The sequence below is a fragment of the Carassius carassius genome, chromosome 8 (assembly GCF_963082965.1).
Source record: "Carassius carassius chromosome 8, fCarCar2.1, whole genome shotgun sequence".
Taxonomy (NCBI): Eukaryota; Metazoa; Chordata; class Actinopteri; order Cypriniformes; family Cyprinidae; genus Carassius; species Carassius carassius.
Window position 1 is genome coordinate 19,904,503 of NC_081762.1, and position 27,213 is coordinate 19,931,715.

The window sequence follows — 27,213 nt, forward strand, 5'->3', positions numbered from 1 at the left end:
TTTTAGATTCATTGCACACCAACTGAAATATTTCAGGTCTTTTATTGTTTTATTACTGATGATTTTGGCATACAGCTGAAATATTTCAGTTGGTGTGCAATGAATCTTAAATATATGAAAGTTTAAATTTTATCATTACATTATGGAAAATAATGAACTTTATCACAATATGCTATTTTTTTTAGAAGGACCTGTATAGCTGCTTTTAAGCATTATAATTTTATTAAAATGTTTAAAGAACAATTCAAATAAATGATTTGTTTAACTTGGAGCAGCTTTAAGAAATCTATATTTATCTAAATACAACTTACATATAATCAGACAACCTTTGTTTTGCATAAAAACTCTAAACTTGTGATACTCAAAACGTATTACATTCTTTAGTAACTAACACTTCATACATTCTGTCCAAAAAGTAGTTAAAAAAAAAAAAACAGTTGTAGAAAAGATGTTACTGAGATTCAATATCGTAATTGCAGAATTCACTAATTCACCTAAATTAAACTGGTTGTGTAAATATGATATAGCAGAAACAATATAGATTAATGTTATCTGAGCATGTACAGCATGGTGTCCAACAGCATAGAAATCTGCCAGTAATGCCATCATGACAATACGATAATAAACTAATACACATTTATGTTACTACCTAACTGATACAAGATAATACCGGTATGTTAAATTCAAGTCAATTAAAATGTATAATTTTTGGTAAATAACATGATTTGCAGACAAAGTGTCAGGATCTCAAATATAAATGGAGCTACATGTTTGCCATCAATTCAGTGAAACAAAACAAGACCTTCAGTGTAGGCATGTGCAATGTAACAAGATATTTGTCTAAAAAAAATAAGCTTTTTAGTCTGTTTAAGGGAATTATCTGAAATTCTTTGGCAAACAAACTAGAACCTGAAACCATAAAATATGACCTTTCACCTAGTAAACGGCTATGAAAACACTTGCATCTTACAGTGTTGTGTATGTTGTGTAAGGGTTTGTCATGACAGCTTTGCCAGCTGTAAACCTCAGCATTGTTGATTTATTCATTGTGAATCAGAAGGAATACAACTGATGTTTGATGATGATCAAACGTTCAACAAAAATTTTACAGAACTACATTTTGAAATTATTTCACTGGTTGATCTGGTGATATGGTTGTATAGTATAACAATGTACATTACACTAGGCAAAAAATACTATAATTCTCAATTTGACAACAATGACTTTCATATAATGACAAAAAAGAGAAGTGAAGCGTGTCAGAAAGTACAAGCAGAGTATTAAGCAATATAAACAGAGCCAACGTTGGCCCATACACGTGTTTCTCTAAAAGGAATTTGCCATAAGAACATGATTCTTTCATGAGTACAGGAGGCCCCGCCCACCGCTATCCGAGTCCTACTAAGCTAAAGGCTGTGCTCATGAATATTAATGAAAGTGGGCTGGCGTTTCTTGGAATTCCTCCCCAGAACGAGCAGTCTTGAGCCAGTCACGTAGCTCTTCTCAAGCCAAGCCTTTGCTGTAGTAGAAACGTATGTTAGGCCCTGCCCCTTGTTCTCTATCAACCGCTCCCGCCTTCCTCCAGCAGCAGCGACTATTTCTTCCTGAGACCGACAGCAGCGCTCTTGTGTTCCGCCGAGCTATCCTCTCCAGGCATATGGCACACACAGCCCATCTTCTTTCTTCTATTTGTGTCCCCACCACTCTTTAAAAATTCCGCCGAAAAAGAGAAGACGATTTTCCAAATCATTCAGGCCGTTATCTCACGTAAGTACTGCGTTTGTTGTTGTTTTTATCATTTTACCATCCCGGAGAAATCCTCCGTCTGCTGTAAGGAGCCGTGACACAACATGGCGGTTGGTTGTACTCGCGCTTGTTATACGGGCAACGGCGGTGCTGCGTGAAGGACAACGAGAAATACATTTAAAACTCACAAATTATGAGGATTTCACGCGTTTATTTATATAAATCATTAGTTGTCGGAGCATGGCGCGGGTTTAGTCGCTTAAACGGTTAGTGAGCTGATTCAGTGGACGAACCCAGGCGCTTACGACATGTCCTATCAGGTTATTGAATGACGAGCGTGTTACACATTACATTTATATAATAACTTACTGTTTTCTAATATCAGATTATCTATTATGCTGACACTAGTTACGCCTAAATGTGTTTAAAATCTTGTATTTCTAAAAAACATCTATTATGGTAAAACATTAACGTACCTCATACCAAAACAAAAGTCACTTTCATGCTTATTATACCATAATAACTATAAATGTAAAGTTTGACATGTGAACTAATAGCTGGGAACATTATTAGGATTTTATAACCCATGTATTATGATATAGTGAGAACATTAAGCTGAGTTTCTGAATTATGAATTATATATATATATATATATATATATATATATATTAGTTGTCACTCTGTACCTTTCAATAACATTTCTTTGTAAGATGATTGAAAAATATAATGCAAAGATGATTTCATATTTCATAAACACCATGACCTCTGATAAATGTTCAGCAAGTTACTTCATTTATTGATAACATGTGGGAAGATCCAGATAAGACCGTGTTGTTGAATGCTTAAAAATGAGAACACAGAGTATCTGATCATCGGGTCCGTTTAACTAGTCAAGTACAAAGTACAGCAATAAATAAGCGGTCACTTCATAAAAATATAGCCTACAAATAAAGCGATGCTGAAAATGTGTAATGCATCTGTATTAAGAAAAGTCGAGAGTTATTTCAGAAATGTTCTAACCTGCCTGGGTACATTTGTGTTATATAAATTTACTTAATCCATCACTTGCTCTTGTAAATCAAATATTGATGTATACACCTGTTTCTGTGGCTTCACAGGGCTCCCCGCTCTCTCTGCGAGTGTATAATCGCTACCCAGAAGGCCTAGGGGAGGCCCTCTACCGCGAGCAGTTTGACTTCAACGCTGAGCCGCCTTGGGATCCTAGTTGATAGCAGGAGAGGACCATCTCCCACGTTGTCCATGTGAGTTCATAAACATTAGACACATCCCTCCTGAAGTACCGTTGAGAGACATTTACATAATAGTATTATTTATTTATTTGCTCAAAATCTCTGTCTGCACTCATCCAACTGTAGTGGATTGTTTTTGGTTTTACATAACACTCATGGTGGCTTATAGGTAACAACTTTTTCCCTCATTCATACTGCACAAATCCATTGGTAATACCATCAAATGCTCCTCTGTGCTTTAAAGCCACAGGGATTTATCTTGATTGGGCCTGAGTAAAAAAAAATAGCCTGTAGGCCACATTCTTGAAGCCTGTGTGTTGTCATCATCTCTAAAGATGGACTTGTGATGCCTTCTCTAGTTATGTGATTCATTTTCCCTGCCTCTTGTGTTTTATTAGCCTCATAGAAACCCTATTTAGATCAATGATAACCTTACAATGACTTTGAACTTCCAATTCAAAGTTTGCTCATAAAACACACTGTTTTGAAATATGTGGGTCGGTGTTGTAGTTGTACACCTTGACGTTTTGTGTGAAAACTTAATGATATTTGTATGTTATGTATGTTGTTGTAATGAAACTACTATGTTTTGGTTTCCCCTGAACAGTTTGTTGCATACCCAGAATACCCCAGCGGCTCAGTAAACTCTCTATGATTGTCGGATTTGCGGAATACGGTTGAGATGAAAGGATTTGTTGATGCACCAAACTACTTAGTTGAACTACTTGAGGGAGGAACGACCCTTGATGATGTTATCGAGAACCACGTCTATGAGCAGAATCTGGTGAGTTCTCTCTTCAAGTAAATGTCAGGCTGTGTTATGAACATCTGTTTTAGTAAACAAATGGAACACAACTGTGTTGTTTCTGTCTTTTTCATTGATTGATCTGATTTTGTTTGTCAGGCTGAAAAGAATGCATTTGTTGTGGCCGACCTTGGGGCCCTAATGAGACAGCATGTCCTGTGGAAGACCACTATGCCTCTCATTCGTCCCTTCTACCCAGTCAGCTGTAACAGCAGCCCTGTAGTCATTGAAGTCCTGTCTGCTCTTGGTGTTGGTTTTGTCTGTGCAAATAAGGTAACTTTTTATTTGATTCTTAGCTACAGATATTGGAAAGATCTCAAAACGTATATTTTGAAGGCACACCAACTTATAGAAATGTACTTACTACTTTCAGGCTGAAACCACATTGGTACTCAATCATGATGTCCCTCCTGAGAACATCATCCTGTCTGGAGTTTGTAAGCAGCTTTCACTCATTAAACATGCGGCCAAGATCGGCATTAACTATTTGGTGTGTGAAAATGAGGCAGAGCTTCGCAAAATTGCCCGTGTTCATCCAGAGGCCAAGTAAGTCCTTAAAACACTGTGTATGTGTATAATATACATTAAAACAATATATATGTATGTGTATTTTATAGGACTTTCAAAAGTCAGTAAAAGTTTCAGTTACACTTTAGTTTAAAGGGCCAATCCTCAATATTAACTAGTTACTTATTAGCATACATTTTACTTGCATATTGTTTATTAATTAGTACTTATAAAGAACGTTTTAATGTCTTATTCTGCATGACCATGTTTTAGATCTCTTAATCCTAACCCATGCCTAAACTAACAAATACCTTATTATCTATTAATAAGAAGCAAATTAGGATTTTACTGAGGCAAAATTTGTAGTTAATAGTTAGTAGTTTATTTTATATTGTATTATATGATTTATTTATAGTAAGTGTTTATTATATAATATTATTATGTAATTCTCCTTCTGCACTGTTCTTCTCTTAACAGGCTTTTGCTTCAAGTGTCTACTGATGCACGGGTTGAGGAAGCAAGTGTGACCATTGGTTGCTCCCTGAAGAGCTGTAGACACCTTCTGGAAATGGCCAAGGAGTTGAGTGTGAATGTGGTTGGAGTCACGTAAGTCAACTGACTTGGTCACCACTAATTTGCTGAGAATCACTTTGTCTTGTTTAGAGCTTTTAGAAAGTGGGACTTTTTTTCTGCAGGTTCCAGGTACCAGCATCATGCCGAGATCCCCAAGCATACACCCATGCACTGTCAGACGCCCGCTGCATCTTTGACATGGCGGTGAGTAGTAATACGTACGTTATAATACAATAATTTAATTTATATTTATAAGTACATTTCATGTATCTCTTGGAGTGCTGAGTCTTCTTTACTTCTGCAGAAGGAACTAGGCTTTGACATGAAGATCCTGGATATTGGTGGAGGATTCAGTGGTTCTGAGTTTCAGTTGAAACAGGTACGGCAAGCATGAGTCTTATTTGTTTTTCTTTTTTGAATATCATCCACTTACTCTAAGCTTTTCTTTCATGTCTGTTTGATCAGGTAAATTCGATCGTCGGACCCCTACTGGAGGCCTATTTCCCCTCAGCATCTGAAGTGAGTGTCATTGGTGAACCGGGAAATTTCTTTGTGTTTTCCTTCACTCTGGCTGTCAATGTTATTGGCAAAAAAGCAATATACCAGGATCTACATAGCAGCACTCATGGTGAGTCCCATCATGTTTGAGATATACAGTTGTCAACATTTGAAGTGGATCAAAACCTTTCATCAAAGTTGTCCTAAAACTTAAAACCAAAATGCGTTCTTGTCTTAGGACAAGCTTGATGAACTTTTTTGATAAATTTCAAATGTTCACTACTGTATATGGCATTAGATACATCTGCCTTATTTTCTCACTGTGTCTTTTGCACCCCAGATAAGCTAGCCCCAAACGATGCACCAGAATTTGTGTATTACATGAACGATGGTGTTTATGGGTCTTTCATGGGGAAGTTGTTTGGAAAGGTCATCACCACACCTTCTGTCCACAAGGTAAATAATACACATGTACCTGAACATGAACAAACAATATTTGATTAAGTTATAAGCCTGAGATTTCTAAACTGGTTGTTTTGTGTTTCTCAGCTGTCGCTCACCCTAGATGAGCCCATGTTTTCCAGCAGCCTGTGGGGTCCATCGTGTGACCCACTGGACCAGGTGGTGGAGCACTGCCTGCTCCCTGAGCTCGCTGTTGGGGACTGGCTCATTTTCAGCAACATGGGGGCCAGTGGTCAGGAGGGTCCGGCAACCCTCAGTGACACAGACCAACCACCTGTGTATTACACCATCTCCACAGATGACTGGTGATTAAGATCACATTGCATTTGACCTTTTGTTCTGGCTTCAAACGGTTTTTATCTTCCCTTTTCATTACACCCGTTATAAAAAGTGATTCTGTAATATAAAACTGTTGTTTTCCAGTCACTTTGTGTTCTGGATTCAATCTTTTTTTAGCTTTTATCTGGAACTGATTGGTCGTAGGCCTTATTGATCTGAGCTTTTGAGTGAACATCGGCAAAATTATCAACACAAAATTGTTTTTTTGTTGTGGTTTTTTTTTTTTTGCTCAAAAACTGAGTTGCATATGCTTGGATCAATACAAAGCCTGTGCTAATTGAAAGAAAACATGTTGACAGAAAGATTGAATGCAGGATTTGGTGATAATATAGCATAATTAGGTAAAGGACTTTCAGCACAGCACAAGGGTTAAAGTTAAAATCATGCTGTTTGTTGTTTTCCGCTAGGTTTGAGATGCAAGAGGCTGGAATTTCTCTTGATGATACCATGAAAAACCTCTCATTGGTCCAGTATGGCTTGTAAAAGAGCCAAGCTCTGTCCACTAACCACTGGTCATGTGAATAGCTTGCAGAGTCAACATTCCTACAGTCAAGGGGTGGAAGATTATATTTGTTTTGGTGGGGGAGAAAAAAATGACTTGGTCAAAAACTAATTGATTGATATTGTTACCTCAGTTTCTCACAATTACACAAGGCTAACTTTGCTTATCACTCAAAAAGAATGACAGAAAACCCATCTGAAATAACATATGCAACAAAATGGATAACTGTGGAGATGGCACCCAAATCTTGGGTTTATTAAATCAAACACCGTTTACATAAATCTTAAACTAATTTAATTGTATTGTGTATACATATATAGATGACCTACTGACAGTCTTGTAAATGAGTTGTCCGTACAACAGGATGCATTTGTCTCAAATCAGGATAGATTTTAGATTCTGCACAAATAGTGCTTGAACAAGTGAAAATTGGTTTAGCCGTTCTGTCCCTTTTCTCTTGTTCTCATTTTCCAAGGGTTTTATAGGAGTAGGGAGCTTCTCTGTGCTCCTCATGCCAAATGATGGTTTCCTCATTACATGTGGTGCATCACATGACAGTATTTCCAAAGGTCCTTATATGTTTCACAGTGCTCTATGGTTGAATGTGCTGTAATTTGCAGTGTCCCTTCAAAAGGTTTCAAACATTCTGCCAGTTTACCAGTTGAAGATCCATGTAAATTGGGCTCATGTTTTCTCTAATGGTATGCTTTATAAAATTATAAAGACTACCTGGTGTTATGATTCTGTTAACAACAGAGATCACATTAACCTCAAGTAACACCTAAAAAACAAGTTTCACCACAATCAGATTAAATGCTGCAATGCACTAGTTCTCAATCTAAAATCGTAAAAATTCAAATGTATATTTCAAATTCATGTTAAACCTCTTGTGTGTCTAGCATGGTGTCTTAAGTTTGGTTGTAACAGCTCACTGTTTTATAAAAGACCTCTTAGAAATGAAATATACCTTTTGTCTAAGTCCATTAATGGACCATTGCCTGTTTTTGGCTGTAAAATTGTGCTTGTAAAAGTAATTAAATATTAATTTAATACATTTCTGAGCAAATACGATCGAGTCGGTTTTTTGTTTGTCTCAAAGTGCTTGATGTAAACTTGAATACTCAAAGCAATGCGGACTGACATTACATATATTTTGAACTAGCTGAGGGTGGTTCCTTATTTTAATAATTTTAGCTTTATGTAAGACATGAGAAGCGAAAGGGTTAATTTCTGTACAGTAGAGGAGGAGCTAGACGCGTGTTGTGAGCCTAGACTATAAAACAAGAGCTAACTCAATGACAGACGACGCAGAGAGACCGCTGCTGACCAAAGACGAATATAACCGTGAACTCCGGTCTAAGACACACTCTGGCGAACATTATGGAATATCAGGTAATAATAAACTTACTCTAAAACATTAGAATAAATGTTGAATCTGCCTGCCTTGTTATGTATGCGGCTCTGGGCTTTCATAAGAGCCTCGCGCATTAGGCAAATCCGTGAAGTTAAATACAACGATATATAGCATTTGTGAAAATGAAATCTAAAGTATTTTGTATAATAATGATAGTGTCAGGAAAAATATTATGTGTTGTCGATAGCGACAGCGATATTTAGATTAAAGATACGTTGTAACATTAAGGTATGGATAAACGGATTCAAAAACGGATTTTGATGGTTATTTTCTGCTGTTACATTTTATGTATATAAAATTGAGAATTGCAGTGTTGTCGTTGAAATCACATGTAGATGAAAGCCGTCCATTTATATTGTTCGTAAGCAGATTCGTCATCAGTTCGTTCCCCTCGCGCTCTCATAATGAATGATGTACACGTATGAAGAAAATAGTTAATTTCACATCTTTAAACACGCGTATTCCTCTATTAACTGTTATGTTTCTCCTGCAGAACGGTCACAGGCATGTTGACACAAACAGTGTTGAAGACGAACCCCTTCTCAGAGAAAACCCAAAGCGATTTGTCATTTTCCCTATTCAGTATCCTGACATCTGGAAAATGTACAAACAAGCCCAGGCTTCATTCTGGACAGTCGAGGAGGTGAATATTATTTTTATTTATTTATCAATTAAATATTAAGATGATAATTTTGCCAAGTGTGGTGAAAATACTTGAATGTATTGTAATAACTGTTGTACCATCAAAACAATTACAACGTGCGACCGCCACGCCAAGGCACTGGTGGTATTAAATTCACCCCAAAAAACTGTAAAAATAAAGTTGTGATTGTTCTCACTCTGTAAGAACAGCGTGATCCAATCCATAGCTATAACGATAATAGCACAGAATGATATCGTTGAAATTGCTCTCAGATAAATTGTTTACAGCCGATAAACGATAAAAACATTGACAGCCAATCCGAATCGACCAGACAGAGCTTGTGACAGACAATACAGGACGCTGATATAGATATCACATAGCACATAGGACAGGGCAGGACTAAGGGGGAGGGGGCCCCTGGGCTTGAGGTTATGTTTGGGCCCTATACCTACACTACAAATGCCCTCAAATAGAGCATCATTATGGAGTAACACAGAATACACTAACATATGCTTTGAGGTTCATCTATAGTAAAATTAATATGCAACATGTCAAAGTTTAAATGTAATATTAAATATTCATTACAATATAATTAACAGTTTAAAAGTTTAAAGTACACATTAAATCAAAATGGCCTTTATTTACTTTACTATAGCACATTGCTACTCTTAAAGGGTTAGTTCACCCATTATGTCATTAATAACTCACCCTCATGTTGTTCCTAGCCCGTGAGACCTCCGTTCATCTTCGGAACACAGTTTTTAAATATTTTAGATTTACAAAGGTGAGAAAAAAATCTTCAAAGTAGTCCATGTAAAATCAAAGGGTCAGTTAGAATTTTTTGAATTTTTTGTCTTCTCTTCCGTGTCTGTTGTGAGAGAGTTCAAAACAAAGCAGTTTGTGATATCCGGTTCGCAAACGAATCATTCGATGTAACCGGATCTTCTTGAACCAGTTCACCGAATCGAACTGAATCGTTTAAAACGGTTCACGTCTCCAATACGCATTAATCCACAAATTACTTAAGCTGTTAACTTTTTTTAATGTGGCTGACACTCCCTCTGAGTTAAAACAAACCAATATCCCGGAGTAATGCATGCACTCAAACAGTACACTGACTGAACTGCTGTGATGAGAGAACTGAAGATGAACACCGAGCCGAGCCAGATAACGAACAACAGACTGACTCATTCTCAAGTCAAGAACCGTTTGCATCAGTTTTCGGATCACCAGTAGTTCTTTCGGACAGTTCGATTCAATAAACCGGTTGAAGAAAACGGTTCACCGGTTCTTTTGCGCTCGACGTAATGGCGTCATTGGCGATGATTGCCCTTGATTCAAGCCTTCGGTTTACCTGGGCTCATAACACTAGCACAGAATCAGTTCAGAATCAATCACCAATGAATCAGTTCAGTTCAGACGCTCTGTGTGTCGGTCTGCTTCACGCTGAATCACACATGCGCAGTATCATCAGCTCCTCGGTTCACGAATCGGACGCGTCTGACAGAAACGGTTCTTGACTCGTGAACGAGTCATTATCTATTATTCTGCTGCGTGACACTGCGCAAGAACTGATGACGGCACGGTTTGATCTTCGGCTGACCCAATCAGCAGAAAAGGGTGTTTAATTCCAGCCCACCTGTAGAAATCAGATGTTCTAGCTGTTTATTCATTTTTCTACCCTTGAACGAAAAATGAAAGTTTAAGATGAATTCTCGTTTTTGGAAGAAACAAAATGAAAAAGGAGCCGTTTTCTTATTTTTCTACATTCAGTATATATATAGATATATATATATATATATATATATATATATATATATATATATATATATATATATAATTAAAAAAAAATTATACATGGATTGGCCTGTTCCTTATGTTTGTATATTCATTATGTAGAAAATTTGTTAGTCCAGCTGTTGTTAAGCTGATTTAAAATTCTTGATAACAAATTTTTAGAAGTAAAAAAAAAAATGGAATTAGAATTTTCAGTTCTGCTGAACTAAACATTTAAGAAGAATTTTATAAAAAAATAGTATCTATCCTTGTCTCTGCTGAATTTGAAATTGATAAACATTTCAATGGTATGTTTAGGTGGATTTATCAAAGGACTTGGTTCACTGGGACAGCCTAAAGTCTGAAGAGAAACACTTCATATCCCATGTACTTGCTTTCTTTGCAGCAAGTGATGGGATAGTCAACGAGAACCTGGCAAGTGCATCTCCTAATGGAAAATTTCAGACTGAGTTGATCAAGAAGTTATTTCCAAACATCATGTCTTGACTTGTCACAGGTGCAGCGGTTCAGTCAAGAGGTGCAGATCCCAGAAGCTCGCTCCTTCTACGGCTTTCAGATCCTCATAGAGAACGTGCACTCCGAAATGTACAGCATGCTTATCAACACCTACATAAGGGATCTAAAAGAGAGGTGAAATAAGTGAAAATTGTTTTTCTTTACTTAAAGTCAGTTACAGCTTTTAAAGTGCTTTTACGCAGGTGACAGGTGTAAGATTCAGTTAAATACCTTGTGTGGTTTATGAGCAAACTTTGCAAAACATTTTTTTCTTACCACAAAAAAATATTGTACACATAAGAGACGAAGTTAATGATTGCTCTACCTGTGAACATCTTTGATTAAAATTGTAATATACATGTTATAAACAATCATAGATAGTGACATTAAACAAAACAACAATACTATATATTATAATATTATATATATATATATATTTGTTTTCTCTCTCTCTAAATCCAAACTTCTTCTTACAGGGACTATTTGTTTAATGCAATTCACACCATGCCTTGTGTAAGGCGAAAAGCAGACTGGGCCTTACAGTGGATCTCTGACACAAACTCAACTTTTGGTGTGTGAAAAAAAAAAAAAATTGTCCTTAAAATGAGCATAAAATATTTATTATTATACTTGATCAATAGCAGTGTGTGTGTATATATATATATATATATATATATATATATATATATATGACTATCTATTATCTATTTGGTTTTAGGAGAGCGATTAGTAGCATTTGCAGCAGTGGAAGGCATCTTCTTCTCTGGATCCTTTGCTGCCATCTACTGGTTGAAGAAAAGAGGCCTGATGGCTGGACTCACCTACTCCAATGAACTCATCAGCAGAGATGAGGTTAAATATTTAAGATATTTACATTTTGTTTTGATCAAGACTTGTTATCCTGTGTCCATGATAAAAACTTAAGAGATAATAAGAAGTCCCACTGAAAATCTAATCAAGGCTGTTATTGATTATTGATTGTGCCATCTGAACCTTCACAGGGTCTGCACTGTAATTTCGCATGTCTATTGTACAGCTACTTGGTGAAGAAACCATCTGCTGACCGAGTGAAAGACATCATCACAAAAGCTGTGAGCATCGAACAGGTACATACAGTTTGCTGTACTTGAGTAATGCAGAATGCATTTTTTCAGATTTGAATGTAATTGCATTTGTATTTGCTTGTTTTTCTGTAGGAGTTTCTCACAGAAGCCTTACCCGTCAATTTGATCGGGATGAACTGCTCTCTCATGAAGCAATACATTGAGTTTGTGGCAGACCGGCTGCTAATGGACCTAGGATTGCCCAAAGTCAGTATTTTATCAGGATTGTATTATGATTTTTTAGTCTTATAATCTGTATATTTATATGACAATGCTTTTAAAATTCTGTCTCAAAAGGTTTTCAAGTCAGAAAACCCTTTCGACTTTATGGAGTCGATTTCATTGGAGGGAAAAACAAATTTTTTCGAGAAGCGGGTGGGTGAATACCAACGACTTGGAGTGATGTCAAATGTGATGGACTGTGAATTCACTCTCGATGCAGATTTCTAACGATGAACTAGAAGAAATATTATTTATTTTTCGGGACAGTTTCATTATTTTATTTTATTTTTTTTATTGTTTTGCTTTTAACTCCAAGAAGAAAGTAAACGATAAACTGTAGACTTTTTAGGTTTCGTTTTATTTTGGTTTCTTTTTTGTAAAACTTCCAGAACTTCCAAGATGTTTTAGATATTTTTACAATTTACTTGATTACTGTACCTAAGTATTGTTTTGGGGGATTTGTTCTTCACGCAAGTGCAATTTAAACTGACTACTTGTAATTTTACTTGATTACATTTGTGACCCTGGTCAGTCAAGTGTCAATTTTTTTAAATTTAGATGTATACATCATCTGAAAGCTGAATAAATATGGTTTCCATTGATGTATGGTTTGTTATTGATAGGACATATTTGGCTTAGATACAACTATTTGAAAATCTGGAATCTGAGGATGCAAAAAAAATCAACATATTGAGAAAATCGCCCTTTAAAGTTGTCCAGATGAAGTTCTTAGCAATACATATTACTAATCAAAAATAATGTTTTAATATATTTATAGTAGGAAATTTACAATATATCTTCATGGAACATGATCTTTACTTAATATCCTGATGATATGATTTGGCATAAAAGAAAAATCAATAATTTTGAATATTTTTGGCTATTGCTACAAATATACCCCAGTGACTTACGACTGGTTTTGTGCTCCAGGGTCACATTTCAGAGGAAAATACAGTACTATATACTCCTCAGAATTTTATTTTAACTTTATTACAGAAGTACTTATTACAGTTTTGCATTTTATTTTATTTTACACAGTTATCAGGTAAGTTTCAACTTTACTTGTAACTTTCATCAGGGAAATGTCTGGCTTCAATTTATTTTAAGCCAGTTTAATTAATTATTTGTTGTCTGTTAGCTGTCTGTGCAAAATATTAGCTGAATGCACAAGATTGAATGCAAATCAAATCAATAATGAGATTTTAAATACAGTTAATATTTTGGTGGCCATGATAGCTTTGAATTTGTTAAATGTTACAAATCTCCAAAAATATTGGATGACCGAAAATGGAAAGTGGATAAGAGTTATTATAATTATATACTGAGTAACAATTGGGGTTGTCAATTAATTATTTTTTAATCTAAATAATTACAGGATGTGCCTATTAATTAAAGTAATTAATCAAAATCAATAACATACTAATATTAAATAACCTTTAATGTCCCTGATGACTTGTATTCTGTCTGGAATATGAATCACATCTTGCTCTGAAGATGAAAAATTTAAATTCTGTTATTTACTGAACCTCGTGTCATCCCAGAAGTCCCGTTCTTCAGATAACCACAAATAAATATTTTTAGTCCATGTAATGCACTCTTCAAAAACAACACAAAGCGTAAATGAGAGTGAAATTTAAAACAGCAGTGTTTTTCTTACACATGCCTGTAATCACTAAAGATGACACTGATTCATCAACTTGGGTTTTATAGCTTGCTGTTGTGTTCATTTTGTATAGTTTTATTAATTTGATGTCATGTTCATTGTGTTTTTTGTATTTTTCCCTTTACTCAACCATTCTATCTATTCAACTAAAACTTTTTAAGATCATTAAATATGATAAAACAAGAAAATCCTCTCTTTTTTATTTATTAATTTTTAGATTACTTTTTTAATACTTGAGTACAATTTAAAGTTGTACATTTTCACTCAGTATGTGTACTTTAAATCAAGTATCATTTTGAGGACTTTTTACATCCCTGCAATTATAACGTATAAGTCCTATAAGTTATTGGCTACAATGAACTTATTTGGGTGCAAATGGAAATCCTGGCCTGCAGGCTTATTAACATACAGGGAAGAAAAAAACATCTATTCAGACCCCTTCAAGTTTTTTCTTTTCAGTCTTTTCAGTTGTGTTACAGTATGTTGCAGTTTAAATTCTTTTCTTTTTCAAATTAAGCTATTGTACCTCATAATGTCAAAAACAGAATTTTAGAAATGTCTGTATATTTATTAAAAATAAAAAACTGAAATATCACATTTATGTAAGTATTCAGTTGAAAGGGAAATCTTCTTGAGTGTTATTCTGTAGCTAATGCTATTGAGACTTAAATCAGTGTTGTTTTCTGATTTATGAAAAACCCAGATTGAATAAAGATTACTAAAGATTTATTTGTTTATTGATTTTATCTAAAATACGGTAACCATTGGTCAATATAATGATTATTATAGATCAGTGGTAGAACAAATTGAAACAAATTAAGGTAAGTAAATGCAGCCTTTTTTTATTTTTTCTCAAAAGTATCAGTTGTGGAACTGTGAAAGAAAAATAAATGAATTAATTAATTAACGGAAACATAAGCTAAGGAAAGCAAACAAATCAATACAAACGTCAAAAAGAATATTGTTTCAAGAATCTGTCGCATTTTTATTACTAATTTTAAAAAAAGTAGGAAGTGAGGCCAAAAACTTTTTATTTAAAGATAAAAATTCTCAAACATAAAAAAAGAGGATACATTCCTTACAGACTTTTTCTTAAGACCAAAAATGCTGCGCCCTCCAGAGACGACCAAAAGTGTTGTCTAGGTCAGTGGTTCCCAAACTTTTCCATTCCACGACCCACCTAGACAAGTGTAATCTATTTCATGACCCACCACAATATTTGAGGAAAAAAAAGGTTGATATTACTTTAAGCCTAATCTTACTTAAAAGTTTGATGACAGAAATGAAGTATTTAAGAAAAAAAAACTTTTTATTTTAGAGTAGGCCTACACCTGAAAAAAATCACTATTAATATTTAAGTTTTAATTTTTGTTTACAGACTTTAGAATATGTAGTGTCCATAAAAACGTTAAACAGGCTCACTCCAGTGAACTGTAATCTGCGCTGCTGTGTTTTGTTGCAGAAAATGCATTCACGATCCTTCCGTGTGTGTCGGTGAGAACGGAGCACAATCCAACACTTTTTTTAGAAAAAGCATAAGAAGCAAAGCAGAACTATCTAAAACTGTTTGGAGATTAAAATAATTGTGAAATAGGTAAAAAATAATAATAAACATGTGTCTCGTTTTAAATAAACAAAAAAAAAAAAAACTGGATGACATTAAGTTCAGGCAGAAATTTATTTTAGCAATGGTTAAATTAATGTTCAGCAATATCTTCAAAAGATTTCTGAACTTTGGCAAATTTTTCTCTAAAAAGAGATGATACGTCAAGGAGTATTGCATTATTTTTTTGTGCATTTTGTTATGTGGAAATGTTTAAATCTTGTAGTGTTACAATTAACCCTGCGTTTGTGCACTGCTCACCCTGTACATGTGAAATGCTTTTTACAAACCGTTTCCCGAACGAAAAAAGTGCACAGAGCTCAAACGGACGATAGAAATGAATGAACATGGCCTACCTGAAACCGTTTTCGTAACATTTGTTTTCTGGTGTATGCAATCTCATGCGGAATATAGTGTATTGAAGTGAGCAAGTTTTTCTCTTTTAATAATGCGGACCGATTGAACCTTTTAATGACATTGCTCTGAGACCTTCACTGTTATTACAACTCGTGCGCGCCCGCGCTTCAAAACACGCAAAGCACGCGGACTTAATTGCAATTCGAAAATCACACTAAGGATATTGCAGTCCTTATTAATGTTGGTGGGCTATATCATTGTGACGAGTGGGTTCCCGGTTCCCGCCTCCTCCTTCCCGTGATTGAGAAGTTTTTAATGTGTTAGACTGGTGCCGAAGCCTGGGAGGAAGGAGGGACGCGCTGCCGAAGATCCCTCGGCACTGAGGTGAATCCGCAGTGCCATCGAGTAGGGCGAAGGAGGATGCTCGAGGCGGTGGGCTGGAGTGAGTTGCCGGGGAGACGGACGCTCCTCTTTTGTATCCTTCCGATCTCCTCCGTGGTTCTCGAGACTGGTGAGTCGAGCAGGTGTCGCTCAATTCCAATCACTCCACCGGCCTCGCACCGTTCCCACTCGTCACTTTCGTGCAGCCCTAGACTGAACTGTGTGTGTGTGTGTCATTGAAACGCAAATTTAGCTGCAGCCAAGTGACTTTGTGCGACCCACCTTGTTCCATTCTGTGACCCACAAGTGGGTCGCGACCCACAGTTTGAAAACCCCTGGTCTAGGTAGTCAGATCGCTATGTTTTGTAAGAAGGCGAGAGATCTCAAAGCCACTCCCTCTCGCCCGTCATTCACTCTCTCGCGCTGCCAGGAGCAGCTCACTCTCCGTCTGCGTGTGGTTCTTGTCCGTTGCTTAAAATGGAACAGGACTGGCGAGCTTTAGCTACACAGCGAGCCGTGTACGTGTCTGACCGTATCCGTGGGCTGTTGTCCTCCGGCCTGGACTTCCTCCGGCTGGAGCTGGGGCTTGATCTGGGGATAAAGCCGGAGCAGTGTCCATCGTGGCTGATTCTGAGCGCGGCGCTGATCGGGCTGACGGTGCTGCTGCTGCTCGCGGCCTGTGGACGGAGGAGGCGTCGAGCCGCGCCCGTTCCTGAGACCCCCTGCACCGCCGTTGCTGAGACCCCGGTCAAAGCCGCCCTACCACCGAAGACTGTGAAGACCGAACCGAGCGAACCGAAAAAGAAGAACAAAAAGAAAGCAGCCGAGAAGGTAAAGTTAAGCGGCCTGCGATTTTGATTTGCTAATGCTAACGGCTGTGATTCAAAACTAAGACAACTGTCTTCCTAGACAGCCTTTGTGTGATACCCAAAAATGAAATCTAGATAGGCAGCCTTCTAGGTGTTGAGATACATTTTCTTCCTAAAAATCATATTTAGCTGACTTGAGTTTGATAGAGGTTTTGAGCGCGTAACGTCAACGTTAGCTGCTAAAGTGCTAACCTGTCAAAACCGCTAAGAATCAGCTGTTCACACAGAAATTGTTTTCCAATCATAACTGTTTAATTCAGTATTGCTTATCCTCGCCTTTACTGTTAAATTAACAAATCTGGCGTTGTTATTTGATTACGGGCACGTTATAGTAATAAAACGGACACGAAGGCGGTAGCTTAGGAGAGCCACGTAGCACAGTTTAGCAGACACGCTCATAAGTTTCGTTTCGGCTAAACGCCGCTTTTTTTTAGTATAAACTATAAAAGATCCGCGTAGTGACGGTTTTCATGGCGTAAGGGTTGTTTTCAAGCACTGTCGGTTGATAGAGGAAGGAAATGAGGAGTTTGTAATTGTCGGTGGGTAACTGTCATGTGCCCGCAGCAGAAGGCCCAGGCCAATGGACAGACAGTGACTGAACCTCCGGAGGAAATTAAAGCCATTGCGGAGAAAAAGAAACCCCCTCCGGCTCCAGCTCCAGCACAGATACCTGCGGACACAAAGGTTGGTCCACCTAGTATTCATGCTGGTTTTGTTGAAGTGTATCTGTTTATGTTGATATATTTGTAGTAAATAAGCCATTTTTGCGCAGCTGTGGTGCATTTCTTTTGCTTTTCTGAGGAGCACAACAGTTAGAGTTCTTTGGAAATTTGCTAAAAACGCTGAACATGCATATACAGTGATTTGACTGAAAAACTTATATATCTCTGTGATGTAATAACAAACGATCAAGTCAGAAACAACATGGAAGTGACGTTAACGAAGCAAAAGATTAATACTGTGAGCAAAAAAATCCAAGTAGCTACTTTGAATAAAAATATTTATGATATTACATGATATAATAAATGGATGTGAAGCAAACATTTAAAATTGAGTGATTTGAAGGCCTGTTCACACTAAGGATGAAGATAACTATCAGGAAAACTATATTTATATATTAATTATAAGCACATGCTGTAATTATATTGTCTTCTGATTGAAATATTTGCTCTTTGAAGTTGAGTGAATGTCAGTTTGCTGCTTTATCATTCATCAGCTGGAAAAAATAATTCTGAAAGTGATTACAAAAGTGGAGAATTCAAGAATAAATAGTCGGTGCCAGTAGCTTTGTAGGCAGCGTGCCGACCTATTGCACTTCGGGCGTCCCAAGTTTGAGTTTCGACTCGCGAGCCTATCCTAATTCCCTTATCCTCTCTCTCTTCCACCTTGCTTACTGTCTACATACTGTCTTATCTTAATAAAAGCATCAATAAATATTAGTATTGTAACTCTAACGTAATGATGAAACACTTACAAAGGCAAATGAAATGCATTATTTGTTTACCTACACGCCATGTGACAATCAGAGAACAATGAACAAGCAAATCTGTTGTTAAACTATTAAAAATTCATTAAGGGTTCTGGTTCTCACGGGGTGCTTGTGGATATTTTGCAAGTGAAATTAGATAAATGGGTTTGGCAGACAAAAAGTTTGTGAATGTCTGCACTATAGACTCTCTATATTTATAGACAGTAGATTATAGATATGGGATTATCCATATTATATATCCATATTTACACATCAGATATGCATGGTCATCATCAAATATGCTTCGCTTGGTCATTCATGTGTTCTGAATTTGTAATTATGAAATTTCCAACCCCACTTGTAGGGCACATTAACAATACTTGACCGGTTTGGAAAGTACATTTGACTCTTCTTTTGCACAGCAGTGCTGTGAAGGTTTGAATCAGCCTTGGTTCAGTCTGTAAACAGTGATTGAGAGAGAGTTCGGGTGTCAGTATCGGCCTGTAATTTGAGAATGCAGATACAGCAAATGTAGGGTACATCCAGAGGGGAAACTGTATACTTTGTCCCAAGGCCTCGACTTTAGGCATGGTTTTTTTTCCAAGGCCGAATACGTATTTTAAGAAAGCTTTATAACAGTCTGTCACTATGTGCCTGTAGTAAGTGTGAGAGTGAGAGAAAGATACTTCTAAATTAATGTTTTTGGCTCTTATGTAGACCAAGAAAAACAAGAAGAAACCAAAACCAGAGGTGAAGCCAACCCAAGCGGTTTCCTCCACTGATGGCAAGGAACCTGATGAAGGTATGAAACTGGGTTAATAAACTGTAATGTCAACTTCACTTTTTCAGCATGAAGGTCATTTGTTCGTGATTCAAATGAGCTTCGTTTACGAGATGCACTTTCAGTATGACTGTGTTTAGCAGGTGCTTGGGAAACCAAGGTCAGTCATCGAGAAAAACGTCAGCAGCGGAAAAAAGAGAAGGGCCCTGGTGACAGCTCTGGGAGTCCTGAGGTTGGAGATCGTGCCAGCCAGAAGGTGGAGCAACCTGCTGCTACAGCCCCAGCTAGCACCAAAAAGAACAAGGGTAGGCATGTCCTATATCCTCACATGCATGAATTTCCTTTATGACCCATGTTAGTTTTGACCATTGAAGTGCTCTTCCTTTGTATTGCAGAGTCATCACGTGCCAAGGCCTCGAAGGGTGACGCCATTATACCCTCAGGTAAAAATGACACTTTTCATTAACTGAATACACAATCTGTGAATGTTTGTGTTCTGTTTGAAGCATTTCACAGTGTTAATGCTTTTACTGATCAAATAAATGCATCATTTGTGATTTCTTCTTTAAAAAGCATCTTACCATCCACAAACGATAATGATGTGACAGAACTTACCTTATCAATTTCACCCTTTTCTTTTAGTGTTGTCTAACTGGAAGGATGTGAACTCTGTTAATGGTGGAGGAAGGACAGAGGTTCCTGCGAAGCCAACCCAAACAAACGCTTTAAACATTGAGAAGTTGCCTGCTGGGAGAAAGACCCCTGGGCAAAAGAACCGTGAGAACGCCACCAGGAAACAAGAGTCCGAGGGTAATAGATCAGAGCTGTTTATGACCCTGCCGTGATTTATTTATGGATTTATTGCGACTGATCTTAAAGTTTCTTGTTATGTGTAGTAATCATCAGATGGTAGGTGGCTGTTCTAATGAAATTCAAACATTTGAATTATTTCACCTTACTTAATTTTATGTTAAGATGTTAAGCATAAAATTATATGTAAGTATAGTAACATAGCAAACCTATGGTAGAATTAAGGCAGAACCGAACCCAGTAAACTTGTCAATGCTCGGAATGATCTCATCAGATACTCATTTATAATTTTCAGTGTGCTGTCATGCTTGTGAGGAGCACATAATTGTGTTCTTGAAAGCTAATAAGAACTACAAACTTGAAGAATGAACCTTTTCTGTGTATTTTTGCAGGTGGAGAGATTGGGACGAAATCTAACTCTGAAATCAGGCAATGGGACAGTAGACCCACCTTTGACAGTCAATGGCCTAACTTCAGTAAGATCAAAACTTTAGACTCTATTTACTTGATGAACGTTTCTTTTAGGGCTGAAATGATTCCTCGAGTAACTCGATTACAAAAAATGATCAAGGCAAATTCCTCTGCCTCGAAGCCTCTTTTAATTTATTTTAAATCTCACGTCAGGTTCTTTCGCAATTATTTTTTTTAATGTGACACAACGCGTTTACGTCACCCACAAAACGGAACGAGACACAAGCACTGCGTCCGAAATCGCATACTGCAAGGAGTCAGCAGTATTTTGAGGGCGCGGGCAAACGTCAAGAGAACGTCGTGGTGTGTGTCCATTGAAAGATAGAGCTGGCATACCACAACTAGGGCCCTATGATTTCCGCGATGCAGAAAACGCGGAGGGAATCGCGGAATCCAGTCAAAAAAATGGAATTTACAGTTTAACGCAGCATGGCACGGAATTTGCCAAATTTTGAATGAATTAATCAAAAATAGGTCATTGCACTTACATCAAATACCGATATGGACTAATATCTGTAAATATTAAGCCAGAACAGTCTATTTAAATATGAATCCTGTATGTTCTGCGTGTCTGTGTTAATGAATGGAGCAGAAGCGCGTCTTCATTCATTAAACAGCGTCTGCTGTCTCACATTTATCCATTTAGCTGACGCTTTTATCCAAAGCGAATTACAATTGCTACATATGTCAGAGGTCGCACGTCTCTGAAGCAACTAGGGGTTAAGTGTCTTGCTCAGGGACACATTGGTGTCTCACAGTGGATTCGAACCCGGGTCTCTCACACCAAAGACGTGTGTCTTATCCACTGCGGGTACACCACCCCACTAAAAACAGATGTGAACACATGAACAACATCTCCAGAACTGCACTGACAGTCACTTCATGAGCATTTGACCGTTTGATTTGAGTCACATAACATACACAGAACTGTAAAGGTACGTCAAACCGTCAAAATAAAAGTCCTGTATTACTATTTTTCAGCAGAATGTACATAACCCACTACTAAAAAAAAAAAAATCACACAACATTTCTTCTATGTTTTAGTAAATCCCCTGTGTTTACCAAAAATTAAGTTTGCTTAATTTTCAATAATTAAAAGATAAATTAAATTAATGTTTTGTTTAATGTTTAATGTGCATCTCAGAAAATGCTTTATTTAAAACCCCAACTGAATGGCCCTTAAATGCACTTAATTCATCTGTCAACTTTATTTTCATTGTTCACAGTACAAGTACAGACAGAGAAACAATGGGTAATAATTTTTTTTTTTTTTGACGTATGCATTGCATTCTATGCATTTAAAAAGTAAAAATAATTCTTTTCTAAAAAAAAAAGTAAACTTAGTTGTTCATTTTAAGAGACCCAGGAGTCTTATTTTCTCTTGCATAATTAATATTGCACTTTAATTAAGCAAAAACACATTTTATACGATTAATCGATGGAATGTTTGGTAGAATACTCGATTACTAAAATATTCGATAGCTACAGCCCTAGTTTCTTTCAAAAGGTTGTTATCTGTAAGAACTTTTTAAAATGTTTTTGTCCCTTATGCTCATCAAGACTGCATTTATTTGATTAGAAACACAGTAACACAACAGTGAAATATTTAAAATACCTGTTTTCTATAATAATATATTTTAAAATTTAATTTATTCCCGTGATGACAAAGCTGAATTTTCAGCATTATCACTCCAGTATTGAGTGTCACATGATCCTTCAGAAATCATTCATAAATACCGATTTGCTCGAACTCAAATTAATATTGTTCTGTTTAATATTTTTGTGGATTCTTTCATGAATAGAAAGTTTAAAAGAAAATAATTATAAAAAAAATATATATCTTTTGTACCATTTATGAAAGTCTTTAATGTCACTTTTGATCAATATAATGTGTCCTTGCTGAATAAAATATAAATAAAATAAAAAACCAGACCCTAAATGTTTGAGTGGTAGTCTATATTATGAACGACTGTTAACCTCATCAGTATCTCCATATGATTTCAGATGGTCTTGCCACCGAGGACCTGAGCTCAGACTGGAACGCTCCAACTGAGACATGGGACAATTATGAGTACAAAGTAGATCCCCCCGCTTTGAAAGAGATGCCAGTTTCCAAGCCACTTGTGGTATGAGAAAAAAACACTCTTATTTTTTGTAACTTATATCAACAAAACTTCTAGTAGATTTAAATATTTCATCTGGATTTAGGAATCCAATGATGACCACGACAAGGTAGATCCTGCAGGAAGTGGAAAATCCAAAAGACGAAAGAAAAAGAAGAGACCGGAAGAAGACGGTCCAGCTGCTGAGGTAACCAACACGTCCCAATAAACCAAGTCGTGACACAATGAACAAATACTTAAATGTCAACCCTGCTTGAGTTCTGCATGACTGAACAAGTTGTACGTTCCTCTTCCAGGTGACTCAAGTAGGTTCTGCTCCTGCAGAGAAGAGTGGTACTGTCAAGCCTCATCCTCCTCATGTTCCTAAAGATGAGGGATCCAAGCAAAACATCCCTCCACAGTCTTCACAAAGTAAGTGGATCACAGATCAGATCTTAGTATCATTGATACAGTATTACAATATATTTTTTTAGTTCAGTTTTAGTGCTTTTTGTTAGTTTAGATAGAATGTGTAATCTGTTGGATTTAGTTATTTTAGTGCGTACTTCAAGTTAAACTAAATGAAAAGGTTTAATGTTGTATTTTATTTAATTTAACATTTATATAAAGTAATTTTGTTTGGTTGTAATATCCCTAGTGAGAATGTTTAGCATATGTGTATGTATATGTTAGTTCATATGTGACTTAATGCATTTGACCACATACAGTCAAAAAAGTAGAGTCAAAATGTTCCTCCTTTTTTCATTTTATTTTTATACCATTTCCCCATTACAGAGAATATCTTCAGCATAATTTGGATTAAACTTTTAATTTAAAAATGCACATTTCAGAATATCTTTGTATTTAATTTTCCCCCTCTTTTTTCCCCAAAATCCTAAAACTTTATTTCCAGGTTTAAATTACATTTTAAATCCTAAATGTTCAAAGTTGACTTTGGGGACCCTGCAGTATATTATAATAATAATAATAATAATAATAATAATAATGTAACTAATAATAATCATGCTGAATAAAATTCTTTATTTTTGCTCCCACAGAGAAATCTGATCAGAATTGGGAACCACCGAAGCAAGTTCAGAAGAAAAAGGCCAGGAGAGAAACATGAATCGCAAATAACATCTAGGACAGTTTATGCAAATAGATATGCAATAATTTCACAGTACAAAATTTTATACTGAATACATTTACTGTGAATAATAATAATAATAAAATCAAAAATAGAAACACAACGGAGTTGGAAGAACTCTGTAAAAGAAAAGAAAAAAAAGACTAATATAGATTAAAGGTGAGCAGTCCATGGGCTGGAACACTACTATGTGCACTATTACACTACACTGAAGTTTGTTAAGGAATACTTCTCATCCTTGATATCAGACATGCTTTCAGTGGAGCAAAACATTCATGATGATTATTTTCCAACTGCTACTTAACTGATTTTGAAGTTGGAGTGTTGAATTTCATTTGGGAAATTAAGGATCTGCTTGCTTTCCATCTATTACTGTTCCTGTGGCACTTTAGTGCTGCTGAAGTGTTGCAGTTAGAGTTAGAAGCCACAGAGAGGCGCTGCGAGCCGGCGTCTCCCCCAGCAGTACTTCTGGGACATTAGCTTGAGCAGTAAAAAAAAAAAACCAGCAGGTGATTTACTGTAACCCTATAGAGAACAGTTATATTACAGAGACCTTTTTTAATGCTAATCTTATTTTCTTAGAGCTTTTCTTCCGTCCTGATTGCATATATATATTTTACCCATGTAACTGGGCATGTGGATCTTGGAGATGTTATGACTCTTCCCTTTTTAATCAACTGCTTGTCGACTCTAATGCTTTATTTCCTGCAAACTAAAGTTGAAAAAGCCACGCCATATGTTTAAAACAATAAGGGCTTTTTTTCTATGGTAAAACTCTTTGTAATTGCACTGTGCTGAAGGTTGTAAAATACCATGTGTATTTACTTTGTTTTTCTTGCACAATGTGAACATTTGATTTTTGTTCATGTTTGATTTGACTGAGTAAATTAGTAGGTTTATGTGATTTTAATTGGGAACGTTGATGATGATTAGCGCAGCTTTAATTCCATGACACTAAAACAGTATAAGTATCAGGAATCTGTTGCCTTAATCTATACTTCGTAGTGTATGCTTTCTGTTCTCTTCCTCATTTTGAAGTCTTTTTTTTTTTTTTTTTTTTTTTGGTTTCAGATTTAATTGATGTCAGTGTTGCACTTGCATGAAGTTAATAACATTTATAGTGATGAACAACGTCCTGATTCTCTGTTTGCTCGTGCAAGTACCACTCACTGTAAATAGGCTTTAATGAATGATGATGATGATGATGAATGGATGGATGTGGGGTGGGTTTGGGAGGGGGATTTTTAATGCATATTCATATTCGGGTTGACTTAGTGGTGTTTTGCCCTTGGTCGTTTTGTAAATTTCAGTAGATCATGTGTTTTTGAGGCACTCTGGGCTAGCATCGGATGCCTGCCTTGGTTTATCATTCTAGAGGTTACTCAAACGATGTATTTCTACCGGTTTATGGATTGAAGAATGATTGTTTACTTAAGTCAATGCAATATTTCTATGTTGATTTGTTAAATAAAAAAAAGATTGCTCTTTGAGCTTAGAGCTGTTGATTTGTTAAATAAAAGAAAATGCTGTTTGGGCTCAGAGCTTTTCTTTTGTGTTTTTTTAAGAAGGTACTCTAAGCATCAAGCCACAAAAAAAAAAATTAAACTTCTGCAAATAATTCAGCCAATAGTCTTGTTATTCAATTTTACACCGATAGAACATTCATGGAAACATGGAATTCAAAATGCAACCCACAGCCTAGTCATAATATTTGCACGCTGAATTGCAATTGGTCTTTTTTTTTCTGTTTTCATACTGACTTGTTTTTTAAATCTGTCTTTATACTCCAAATACAGCACATTGTGTGTTTTTGTTTATCCATCAATATTTGGGTTGATAACATTTCCAACTGCCATGTTGCACACTTCTAATGCATGGCAAGAACTAGTAATTTTTTGTAATCTGATATTTGTTTTTTAAATGTACTAAAAATATATACTAGACAATGATTTGTTGGTTTGCTCGATTTTGCAGCATCCTGACAATAAGTGCAGTCTCGTGTCACGTGTACAGAGACGACTGCTCCTGCCTTTTTCTCATTTCATTTTAGATCTGTGGTACATTAATCCTTTTTTATTGATTTATGTTTCCCCCCCAAAGAGATAGGGATTTCTTTTAGCAACCATTCTCTGTGGTAGCTATGCTATACTGTTGTTAAAACCTGATAAAGAAATATAGTTTGTCTTTTTTAATTCATACAAGCAGGTATTTGCAAATATATTTGTTAATCCCAATAATTATAAGAGTTATCTGTTTTTAATAAAGTCGTCATTGGGAGTGTATTTGCCCTTCAATATATAGCATTCAAATGTTTTGGGTTGGCAACATTTTTTATGTTTTTGAAAGCTCTCATTTGCTCACCAGGGCTGTGATTGCAAAACTGTGATCCTTCAGAAACCTAATATGGTGATTTGGTGCTCAAAAACCATTTCTTATTATTGTTATCAATATTGAAAACGGTTGTGCTGCTTAATATTTTTGGGGAAACCATGACATTTATTTTCAGGATTCTTTGATTAACAACAAAAATGAGGGAAATTAGTTTTTTTTTTTCAATTACTGTCACTTTTGAGCAAATGCATAATTGCAAAATATAAGCAATTACTCTTATTTTTTAAAGATATATAATAATAATACAATTTGACACCAAACTTTTGAATGCTAGAAGTGTTGTGCAACTAAAACAAATACAAATCAAAACAGAACTAATAATAATAAATCAAAATACCCTGAGGACAAAAATATTTAAATATATTTCTGAGTTGTGAAAGTTCCAGTTCCAGGTGAACCTGAGAACATTTCACTCTTTGTACAGCCACCATGTTGTTACACTAACTTCCATCGGCTGAGACTCTCTGAGAGCTGAGAGCTTTAAATCGACTGATGCAGTGAAGGAGCTGCCGCCCACAGAGGCTTAGCACACACACACACACACACACAGTCTCATTGGCATGGCCCATCTGCTCACCTCCTGTGTCACGTAGAGCCCTGTCCTCATCAACTCTGGATCCCTTCATATAATCTCACTGGAGCAGATTATGTACACTTTTGTAACCAAGGGAAGATAAATCTGAAGACATCTTTGCTCCAGTGTTTTTCATAACTCCTGTCACCATGGACAGTTTAGTCACTGTAAAAGATTTAAATAGATGTACGATTTAAAAAACGTGAGATCTAATAAAATATCGGTTGTTTTTCCTTCACA

General features: G+C 36.3%; 3 protein-coding genes across 6 annotated transcripts; all 3 read left to right on the top strand.

The window, feature by feature from the left end:
• Positions 1-1,576: 1,576 nt before the first annotated feature.
• LOC132145478 (antizyme inhibitor 1-like) lies at positions 1,577-7,748 on the top strand. Its single transcript, XM_059556551.1, has 12 exons — positions 1,577-1,767; positions 2,865-3,008; positions 3,604-3,780; positions 3,901-4,074; positions 4,175-4,347; positions 4,786-4,914; positions 5,004-5,085; positions 5,186-5,260; positions 5,347-5,509; positions 5,720-5,835; positions 5,929-6,146; positions 6,588-7,748. The coding sequence occupies exons 3-12, from the start codon at positions 3,679-3,681 to the stop codon at positions 6,661-6,663; spliced, it is 1,308 nt and encodes a 435-aa protein (XP_059412534.1). The 5' UTR covers positions 1,577-1,767; positions 2,865-3,008; positions 3,604-3,678; the 3' UTR covers positions 6,664-7,748.
• Positions 7,749-7,898: 150 nt separating this feature from the next.
• LOC132145479 (ribonucleoside-diphosphate reductase subunit M2-like) lies at positions 7,899-12,958 on the top strand. Its single transcript, XM_059556553.1, has 9 exons — positions 7,899-8,074; positions 8,590-8,739; positions 10,834-10,950; positions 11,033-11,166; positions 11,508-11,602; positions 11,750-11,883; positions 12,033-12,137; positions 12,228-12,341; positions 12,432-12,958. Exons 1-9 carry the CDS (start codon positions 8,063-8,065, stop codon positions 12,582-12,584), a joined length of 1,014 nt encoding a protein of 337 aa, XP_059412536.1. The 5' UTR covers positions 7,899-8,062; the 3' UTR covers positions 12,585-12,958.
• Positions 12,959-16,754: 3,796 nt separating this feature from the next.
• On the top strand, positions 16,755-25,549 carry LOC132145480 (protein LYRIC-like). Of its 4 annotated transcripts, none has more exons than XM_059556556.1 (11): positions 16,755-17,191; positions 17,797-17,913; positions 19,415-19,499; positions 19,619-19,783; positions 19,874-19,921; positions 20,121-20,288; positions 20,681-20,764; positions 22,764-22,885; positions 22,968-23,069; positions 23,179-23,293; positions 23,920-25,549. In XM_059556556.1, the coding sequence occupies exons 1-11, from the start codon at positions 16,838-16,840 to the stop codon at positions 23,985-23,987; spliced, it is 1,428 nt and encodes a 475-aa protein (XP_059412539.1). In that variant the 5' UTR covers positions 16,755-16,837; the 3' UTR covers positions 23,988-25,549. The 4 variants fall into 4 exon arrangements, with proteins under 4 accessions (XP_059412539.1, XP_059412540.1, XP_059412537.1 ...); XM_059556557.1 differs by having other exon boundaries at positions 19,622-19,783; XM_059556554.1 differs by having other exon boundaries at positions 16,756-17,191; positions 17,794-17,913.
• Positions 25,550-27,213: the final 1,664 nt, after the last annotated feature.